The 10,755-nt window shown below is 41.5% G+C and overlaps 1 protein-coding gene across 1 annotated transcript; it reads left to right on the plus strand.

The window, feature by feature from the left end:
• The first annotated feature begins 6,033 nt into the window (after positions 1-6,033).
• Positions 6,034-10,089, plus strand: fjx1 (four-jointed box kinase 1). The gene is made up of 2 exons (XM_036151412.1): positions 6,034-6,125; positions 6,384-10,089. Exon 2 carries the CDS (start codon positions 6,448-6,450, stop codon positions 7,729-7,731), a length of 1,284 nt encoding a protein of 427 aa, XP_036007305.1. The 5' UTR covers positions 6,034-6,125; positions 6,384-6,447; the 3' UTR covers positions 7,732-10,089.
• The last annotated feature ends 666 nt before the right edge of the window (positions 10,090-10,755 follow it).

Here is a 10,755-nt window from a genome sequence, read left to right on the forward strand (position 1 = left end):
GGAACCACACAGAGAAGACGAGATCGTATCACAGCTGTGGTGTCAGACAGCCTGTGATGGGGTGTACTGTGTCGCTGCAGACAGAATGACAGACGATCTGAGCTCTCGTCGTGTCACAGCGACGCTTGACCACGGACAGCCATGACTGCCGGGGTAAAGCTTTCCCACTGTTACAGCTCTCTCGGGGCTGCTGAAGCTGGAATGCGACAGGAGGGGGGTACGGCAGCTCTGAGACAGCGTGGGGCGGGGGGGGGGGGGGGTTTCTGGGGTTGGCTGACCTGCATAGAACGCAAGTCATGAAACAGATAGGTTTGAAATGTGAACATGCCCTCACTTGTGCTTAAGGAAAGAGACACCACCACAAGCCATGCTGTCGCAGAATGAGCCAGCCACCCCTGTTACCCCCCCCTCCTCCCAAAAAGTAACACGGATCAGACAGAATTCCAACAATGCACTTAAGCCATCTTTAATATCCACGTCTGGACTCGTTAGGATTTACTTTCACTTAAGTTTTCAGTCAAGATGAGTACTGGTATGTAGAAGAAATCCAAAAAGATCCAAGACACAACACAGTTTCACCTAAATACAATAGTCCTGTTTAACAGCTGTGTAGCCCTTTATCTGCAGTTCACGGGAATACACACAATTAGCCAAAGCTAATTTGTTTTTAAAGGCTCGACTGGAAAAAGCTCCGTCTCTACAGGGACCGACTTTTATTGTTTGCACATTAGAAAAAACGTCTTTATCTTGAACATGCCCCCCCACCCCCCCTTGCTCATGCTTGCTCTGTGCTGCAGTTCCTGTCAATCTGAAATATGGAGAAACTACAGAACAAAACACTCTGTTGACGGCAAAACAGAAGGCACACAAGCAGGTAAAGCTGGAGGAAAAACAGTCCACTGTGCCACTTAAGAATTCCTGTTGAAGCCAGAAGTTCTTATGCACTGTACAAATGCATCTAAAACAATTTTTTTAAAAGTATATATTGTGAAAAAGCTCAATATTATTTGTCGTTTATTTCAGAAAGTGAGCCTTATGTGTTATATGGATTCATTACACATAGAGTGAAATATTTCAAGCCTTTAGTTCTAATTGTTGATGATTATGGCTTACAGATAATGAAAACCTAAAATGTAGTGTCTCGGAAAATTAGAATACTAGATTAATAACATTAAAAGTACATTTTAAACGGAGGTGTCAGGCTTCTGAAAAGTATATTCATTTCTTAGCACTCAATACTTGGTTGGGCCTCCTTTTGTATGAATTACAGAGTCAGTACACTGTGACATGAAGGCAACTAGCCTGTGGTTCTGCTGAGGCGTAATGGAAGCTCGTGTTGCTTTGATGGTGGCCTTCTGGTCATAGCTTCATTGTTGTGTCTGGTGTCTCTCATCTTCCTCTTGACACTACCGCCATGGCATAGATTCTCCATGGGGTTCGGGTCAGGCCACTTTGCAAAGCCCTGCTGGAAACTGAACTCAGCATCTCCATGTAGCTTGTCGGCAGAAAGAAGCACAAAGTGCTCTGAAACCTTTTCTGGTAGGTCACTGGGTTGAATGTGGACTTTGAACCAACAACCATTATGAAATTACATGCAGATTTTACTTTTATCTGGAAGGAGTGCTTTGGGTCACTGAGCAACAGTTCAGTCTCTGCTTCAGAAGCGTCTTGACATTAGGAATGCAACATCTGCAGCCCATGTGTCTGGGTGTAGTGCCTCCAGGCAGTCCACTTCTTGTGAAGCTCCCCAAAGTTCTTGAATGGATTATACTTGGCAATCCTCTCAAGGAGGCGGTATTCCCTGTTGCTCGTGCAACTTATCCTACTACAATTTTTCTTTCCACTCAACTTTCTATAAATATGCTTTTATACAACACTTTAGCTGCAATAGCAATACCCTTTTGTGGCTCACCCTCCATGACTGTCTTCTTGACATCTGCCAGCAGTCTTCTCCTTAATTGTGTGGTCTACTGACCCTGACTAATAGACCATTTAGAGGCTCAGGAAAGCTATGAAGGTATTTATAGTTAATTAGTTCATTAGGGTTCACAACACCATGCATTTCCAATATTTAAGTTTTTTTTTTTACAAAATTCACTGAATTTGGGTTTTTTATTGTCTTTTAATCTACATATTATGAGCTTCACTTTCTGAAATTAGTTGCAGTCAAGCATAGGAACGCCATGCTCACTGAAGCAGCTTTTCTGTACCTTTGGAGGTAAAAACGATTGAACTTTTCCCCAATATTGCGATATTTTGAGATGTACCTGTATTAAAAGAAACAGCTTGTTTCCTCACTCTCCGGTTTTAAATCAGGCTTATGCTTTTTCAATTCCGTTAGGCTAGGGAACATTTTTCTATTTGCTAAATGCCTAAATTATGTCATTCTTCTGGCGTTTAACAAACAGAAATAAGTTTGGATAATTCTAACTGATAAACAGGAAAGGTTTAGTCAGTGAGGGAAAAAAAAAAGTCAGATGTGTTTTTATAGAGTGTATCTAGTTTTACATTCAAGTGATACACTTCAAAGGCAATTGTACTAAGCACTGAAAAGTAGATTTTTTTTTCTTTTTACACAGTACATGTAAAGATCTAGTTACAGCTGTACTTAACTAACCTGTACAAAAGTTTTCCATTTCTGCTCCCACTGCATGGCTGATAAAGAAAAACCCACAGAGGCTGGCTTTGTGCAGTTTAAAAATGTCTCTCTTCAAGGTATAAAATCTCATTAAAATCTGTACAGAGATAAAACTGTCCTAGCTCACAGTGCTTAAAGCATACATTAGTAGATCTGTAGTTTATTGGCTCTAATCACGTATTCCTGTCTGCTGCTGTCTTTTTGACTTAGGCAAATTAGCATGCTGGCATGTTGCTTTAGAAATTACCCAATTAATTTGATTAGGAAGCTAAGGTTCAAGATGCGGAGTGCGAAAACACGAGTGGAATCATAAGGGTAAGGGGGGAAGGGTGTTAATGAGAAACAATTCAGCAAGAGAGATGCAAATAAAGAAGTTTATGTGCGTGTTACGTTTAGTTTAACAAGCGCTTTGAACAACGATGAAAAAAAAAAGCAAACCCTGGATCTTTAGCGCCGCATATGTTCATAGCACATTACTCAAATACTCTGCAGCACATGAGAAGATTGGTTATTAATACAAATTTATGAGGTTGACTACCAACGTTACCAAAATGGGGCATTTTATGTCAAGCAGACCATTTCTGAGTTAGATGTCAGTGCTGAGTATGTTTTAATATGCCTGAGAGCTGATAGAGAGCCAAAAGGAGGACCTTATTTTCTGGGCAATTTAGAAGGAAATTGATCTAGAAATAGAAGGAAATTACTTTGCACATTAATGTACTTTAGAAAAAATAAATAGATGCAAGATATTATTCTGATTGCATCATGCAAAGGTAAATTGAGGCCATTTGGTTTCTTCTGTTGTCGTGATTGTGATTATTTTTACTGCCCTTTTTCTAAGTTCCACAAACACCCGTTCATTGTAGGGTTCAATCTTTTTGCAATACAAGTACTCATTTGCATGTTCTGGGTTAGAATAATTAGTTTACATAGATGGGGACACCTTAAACGTGAAAGGTAGCTTGAATTCTTCCATTGTCTCTATCTGCTTATTCTTGCAAAGCTGTGGAGGGGCCGGTGTCTTTGTAGAATCTGGGCGGACCGACTGACCTAACTTGGATGTTGGACTTTGTGATGATGAAGCCGGAGAACACTTCATCCCGCAGTAAAAATAATACTGCAATGATGCTCATGTGACCTATATGTTTTAATGGTAACCATAGGGCTGGGCTAATGCAGGTTTTTCTGAATGTTAGGCTTTTTAAACATGGCATTTAGTGGTATTTTCATGCCTTTGTCTTCTTCAGGTTGGACTGCTGCAATACCCTCGTTGTCAGGATCCCTAATAAAACTCCAGCACATTCAGAACTGTGCTGACAAGCAGACACAAGTATGACCACATCATCCTTGTGCTCATATCCCTCCACTGGCTGCCCATTCAATTCAAAATTCACTATAAACTCTGCCTCCTCACTTACCATAGCATACATGGAACTGCGCCTGCCTACCTCAGCAACTTGCTCACCCCACACACCGCCTCACCAAACATCCGCCCCACCACCTCCTCATACTGCCCCCACCAGCCCAGGTCACAACTCTCCTCTGTGGGAGACAGGCAGCGCCCCCTCGGCTCTGTAATGCCCTCCCAGAGACCCTGAGAGCCCCACAAAGGAGGCCCTTAAAAAAGGCCTTATAAGACATTTTTGTTTCAAAATGCCTTTTAGAAACTTAATTGTGATTTTATTTGTGTGATATAGTTATTGGTGATTGTGAAATTATGTTTTTAATTTCTGTACTATCCCCGGGGTTGTTTTTAGCCCTGTAGCACTTTGAGGTTTCTTTCAAATGTAACGTGCATTGGTATTATTTGTAAATGAACATGGTTTGATAAACGGCTAATTATTTAGATTTCCTTGGGCCTTGTGGATTGTTTTACTGCAGGCAATAAGAGAACATCAATTGTCGAATGAACGAACAATCAAAGGATTTGAACACTAAAGCAAACAGAAGGAAGCCTGTGCTTTAACAATGGGGCTGATAAGTTAAAGCAAAAAGGATTGCAAATATAACATTTGAATGAGAATCAGAATTCACATTTTACAGGCTCCTCCAGCTGCTAGACAACTTGTGCTATTCAGGAAGACAATCATTTTAGCATATTTTGGTCTTGCCTAAAATGTGGATTTAAATGCACATTCTGATCAGCGTTTCTCATTAGCCCGAAATGAATAAAGAAACAAATCATCCGTTTGGAGTATTAAGCATTGCCGTTAAAAAAAGCCAATGCTAAAACGATGTCTCAGCTATAGAGCATTGGCGTGCAACTATCTACAACATTTTTTGTCATTGAAAAACATTCTTATTGATACTACAATAAGGAAAGTTGGAGGAAATCAATGCCCCTAATACTATATGCATAACTCTATATGCATAACATGTGAACTGATTTTGTCAATGACACATTCGTGTTGGTTCCTTTACTTATTAAATAAGGTTAAAGCCAAAAATCTTACTCATGTGAAGCCAAGTTTGTTGCAGCTATACCCAAGGATGCACTTAACTTTACTTTCACTAACCTGATGAAAAAAATAGCTTTCCTGTTTCAGCCATTCTCTAGTAACTGTAGCTACATTCTTTTCATGACTGATTCCTTGATCCAAATATTACCAGAACCTATCCAGTTTGGATATTTTTGGTGTCTCCAATTTTCCGATTGGCTGTGACTTTTTTATTTGTACTAAGTTCTGTTGGTGTACCCTAAGCAATGATACCCTGAACAGGGAGCCATAGAAAACTTAGAAACAAATAACACTGTTATTTAGAAGGATATATATATATATATATATATATATATATATATATATATATATATATATATATATATATATATATATATATATATATATATCCTTCTAAATAACAATGAAATTAAGTAACAATTTAAAAAAAAGACTAGCTGCCTTGACTTCATTCAAACTGTCCCTGGTATTCATAAAAACTACAAACAGTGGTAACCTTTAAACATTAGGTTTGTCAACATCTGATCAGGTTTATATATATATATATATATATATATATATATATATATATATATATATATATATATATATATATATATATATATATATATATATATATATATATATATATCCTTCTACTACACAATCCTTCCATTGTGTCATTGAATGATTGGGTTTTCAAGCACGGGAAATAATTTGTTTAAAACGGGCGGAGTGATTGCAGAGATGAATGTCTCTGCTCAAAGTATTAATTACTATAATGGATGCACGTTTCGGTCCCACACAATCCTCTTCCATCACACATGCACCAGAAAACGCGGAGCGGTGCACTTGCTTCGCTCCTCTCTGAGCCCTCCTTCGCGCGACCCGCCCACCGCCTAGGGCTGAAGTCACGTGTCTCACCGCCTAGTGTCTCTTGGCGTTTCTACCCCATCACAAATCAAACTCTCAGTCAGCGCCCGGCGGAGAGGGAAGGAGAGGCGAGCGGCGGAGAGGCGGATGCTGAACACCCAGAGCGTCCCCAAGACGCCAGCGGACTTCAGCCGTGAACATCAAAGAGATTACATCCGCTTCGGTCGTTTTTTTTTTTTTTTAATATTATTTATAATTATTATTTTTTTGACTGCTCCTGAAGTCATCAGAACAGGACGGGAGATGAGATTCGCGCAGAACCGGAGATCTCCCACCGAGTCCGAGCAGTCCGCCAGCGTTCAGCGGTGCGTCGAGGTTGTCCGGGACACGGAGCGCACAGCTCAGAGCCGCACCAGCTCAACTGTGGGCTGAAGACAGTTGCATTTCTCTTCCTGAAGCACATTCTTCCCTGCTGGATTCTGGTCAGAAGGGGAAACCATGAGGGCTCTTTCAGCAAACTTGTTCGCGGTGCTCTTAATGTGCGCCCTTTCAAGTGTTTTTTACGTGTGGAGCGCCCTGGAGAACCGCTTGGAGCGACACAAACGGGGCTTCTCGGTACCGGGCGGGGGGTCCTTTCATCAAGGTCCTTCAGAGGACCTTTCTGCCAAAACTTTCCGAGCGTTGCTTGCCGTTCCAGCTGCACAAAGACAGAACTCGGGGACGAGATCGAAGGCTCAAAACCTCACCAACACATCTGCCTTTGTGGGAAGTCGGGATTATCATGTGAATGGGGATAAAGAGAGGTCAGAGCAACGGGAGGGTCCGGTCAAGATAGGGTCCCCGCTGGATGATGGGATATTCTGGAGCGACTGGCTGGAAGACCTCCTTCCCGTGAGATTCACCGAGAGATACGCCGAGGCTTGGAGGAACAAGGCAAGGACGTCGCCGGTGGTGAAGCTCGAGTCTGGATGCGGCAGGATATCCAATCAGCTGGCCACGTTTGCCGACGGGTCTAAGGCTTGTGTGCGCTACGGGATCAACGCGGACCAGGTGCAGGGAGAAACCCTGACATACTACCTGGCCAGTTTGCTTGGCATCACCAACCTGCCCCCGCTCGCACTGTCACAGCTCAACAGCGACGGCGCGCAATGGGCAGGCGTGCGGACGCGGATACACGTTTTACAGTGGAGCGATCGAGCTGTCGTGTCCCTCACAGAGTGGATCTCCAACCTCACCGGAGTGGTCACACCTGCGCCCCTTAGGCAAGAAAGCGGCGGACTGCACCCTGCGCTCGCGTGGCTGCAGAACAAAACTACGGCGGAGCTGCTGGAGCTGATGCAGTGGAGCGACCTGATCGCGTTCGACTACCTGACCGCCAACTTCGACCGACTCGTCAGCAATCTGTTCAGCCTGCAGTGGGACCCGCATGTGATGGAAAGGGACACGAACAACCTGCTGAAAACGCCCCACGGGGACCTGGTGTTCATAGACAACGAGGCCGGACTGGTGCACGGCTTTCGGGTGTTGAACTTGTGGGAGAAATACCACCATTCAGTCCTGAGCTCCGTGTGCGTGTTTAGGAAAAGGACCACGCAGCGCGTGGCGGAGCTGCACAGGCGCAGAGACGCCAGGCGGAGGCTGCTGGAGCTCTACAGAGACAGCGAGCCTTTGTCTCAGGAACTAGGGTTTCTCTCAGACGAGCACGCCGCTGTTCTCCAGGACAGGATAGACAGTTTGCACAAACACATCCTGCGTTGCAAAGAAAAATACAGCCAGCTGTGAACAGCCAGTGCGCACAGGTGACAGAAGTATGGCAAGCCATTGATGCCAAATATAGGTGGTTAACCAACATTTGGGACACAATAGAAGGTTGAAGCCCCTGCCAGAAAACTGTATTTGTGTGGCTTTTTGAATGACGTATTTTATACGATCTTTTCAGGTAATTGTTTTTTATGTCAGGAAGCTGATCTTAACGAAGTTGCCCCTCTCCCCCTACATTCTTCAAGTTTAACAAAAACGGCGTCAAAGGTTTACGCTACTTTAGTGTTGGCTTGTGCTGCAGGAAAAAAAAAAATCAAGTTTGTGAAGATATGTCAACGATATTAAGAAATGTTTACAGAGGTCAACAGATGTCAAGAAGACCTGAAAACATTATTTAAATCAATGAAAGTCGGTGCTGTTTGTGCTGCAAAAATTTTAATTTGTGCTGCTTTTGTTTTAATTAAAGACAATGGCATTCATTAATATATGTATAACAGAAGCAACTGCTGTAGTTGAAGGCACAAGTGGGGGGAAAAGTGACATTCAGTGCAGATACAAAGGCTGCCTTTTTATCATCATCATCATCATCATCATCATCATTTAATACATAGCTGTGTGGCAGGGGGGAAAAAAGTTGTTTAATGACCAGAGAGATCTTTTTTTTTTTTTTTAATACTCACTAATACAGTTTCATTGTGCAACTTGACAAAAAGGCACTCAACGACATGTGAAATATGGTGTTCTGGTGGGGGTTCTGACAACTTTTACGGTGTCTTGATATTAAAATGTTAATAATTTCTTTACCCAAGAGGTGGAGAACGGTAAGCCATTGTTTGGTACTAATGGAATGCCATAGCTTGCTGTTTGCACGTTATGATGAGCTTTGCAAAATTGATGCCTGTTACACAAAACTGATTTGAACATCCAACTGAACTACCTCTTGTGAATAGAATGTGTTGCCTACTTTAAATGTAAGTCGATTTTGAAAAACGCTCATAAGCTGTCCCGCTGAGCGTTATATGCCTCCCAGAGAGGAGATAATATGGCAAATTTAAGTTATTTAATTTTCTTGGTACACCAAACATTTGCTCACCTGAATATGGTCAAATGTAAAGGGTATATTGCTGTAGACCTGTTTGTACTTAGGGTACCATAATACAGTCCTTAAAGAGATAGCTCATAATATTTACAGCGATGTTCTGTTAAAAGCTTCTTAGCAGTTAATATCTTAGATGTATTAAATACCTTTTATGGTGTCTTCAATTAACAAATATAAGGTTAATGGATCCTCACAGAGGAACCAAGATCATAGTCAACTAACATTTCTGAAAAACCCTTTCTCAGAAATATCATGGTAGTTTATGTAAACTCCCTTTTATGAACATTTAAATCACCATTATGTCTGTATAAGACAATTATTAAGATGAAAGCTAACAATTCCATACACTTGAAATGGAGCTAGGAGGTAGTGGGATCTTCCCTGTGAAACGTGTGCTGAGAAAAGAGCAGGTTACTGTCAGACATGTTTTCCTGTCCGAGTAACTATTTCTCAATTTAAACAATTTTACGACCGTATTAGTCCACTTTTGTTTTTGGCCCCTCTCTGACTTTTTAAAATAAAATAAAAAAATAACTGTGACTCTATAAGAGTTTCATACTGCAGATAAGATACCAGCTGCTCATAACCTTTTACCAGAACCTTCCTGAAAAAAAGTCCGAACTATCCCTTTAATGTGTGTTTGAATTCTTGCCTTGTGTTCAAATATCCAAGTGACATACGCCTACTCCTAAGCCTTAACCTGTGTTGATACTTCTTCAGTAGTGTATTTCTGTTGAAATCTAGCTCGCTCTTTATAGACGGTAATTTGCACACACTGTAATAGACAGCACCTGCACTCTTGTCAATGTGTTTTAAATATTCAGCCTTAAAAGTCACAGGTGTGTCATATCTATCGTGCATTTGCTATGTATGTTGATAATATTGTCTGGCAACAACTTTTGATGCTAAGCGGATTTAATGTGCATTGTAACATTCCAAAATCTTGTCCTTTTTTTTGGGGGGGGGGGGAATACACTAAACTTATTTTACACTGTGTGTTTTGTACACAGAATGTATCCAAAGGCATTAAAATCAGTGTTCAGAGTTTAAGCCTCTTTAGTCTGTGTATTTTCCCACTCGTTTTGCACTGTACTGGTATCGCGCTGTTTCTCAAAAGCTTGACTGTCGGCCACAGGCGTGCCACAACATGAATCTCTCTCTGATCCCCCCCCCCCCCCCCCCACCCCTTTTTTAATCTCAAATGGAGTGATGAACTGAAACAGACAACTGACTCTGGAACATTTTTTATTTTCTAAATAAATTGTTTTAGTGCTCCCTAACTGGAACTCCCCATTTATTTTTTTTCAATCTCAAAGTTTTTATCAAAGATTCTAAATGGTTATTGAACCAGATCAATAATAGTTGGCTTTTTGGGTTCAATCAGTTGACCTAAAAAGTTAGATCGCTCAGAGCGGGTCTGATAAGCAGGACACCACAGTTAATGAGAGCTTTGCTGTCAGAGCAGAGCCTGTAGAGTTTTTTTCTCTGCATGATTGAGGAAGTTTAAATTAATTTCCTGAGCGCATGACTTCACCGCTTACCTTTTCATTATTTTAATAGAGCGCGTTCTGTGTCTAAAGCACATCTGGACACTTTTGTAGGTCAAGTTCTTTTCCCTTTTTTGCTCCTGCTATATTTCTTTTGAGATCAAAACATACACCACTAACTAGTTCTACAATGTCATTAAATTAGTGCATATCTTTCAAATAGTGGCTTTTTTGTACTTCCTGCACTTGTGTTAGTGATTTTTGCTTATTTCGCAACAGAATTGTTGGCAGGTGCAACCGTACTGTTTTTTTTTGGGGGGGGGGGGGGGGTTCTATTGTTTTCCAGAGTGTGCCTCAGCTGTAAAAGGGACTCGGGAATCAATATGTGCACAGACTGTAGTATGGGCGAAAGCAGGTCAAGTTAATGAGCTGGGTGAGGGGGTTATATGTGAATATTTT

Source organism: Fundulus heteroclitus, chromosome 2, assembly GCF_011125445.2.
Source record: "Fundulus heteroclitus isolate FHET01 chromosome 2, MU-UCD_Fhet_4.1, whole genome shotgun sequence".
Taxonomy (NCBI): Eukaryota; Metazoa; Chordata; class Actinopteri; order Cyprinodontiformes; family Fundulidae; genus Fundulus; species Fundulus heteroclitus.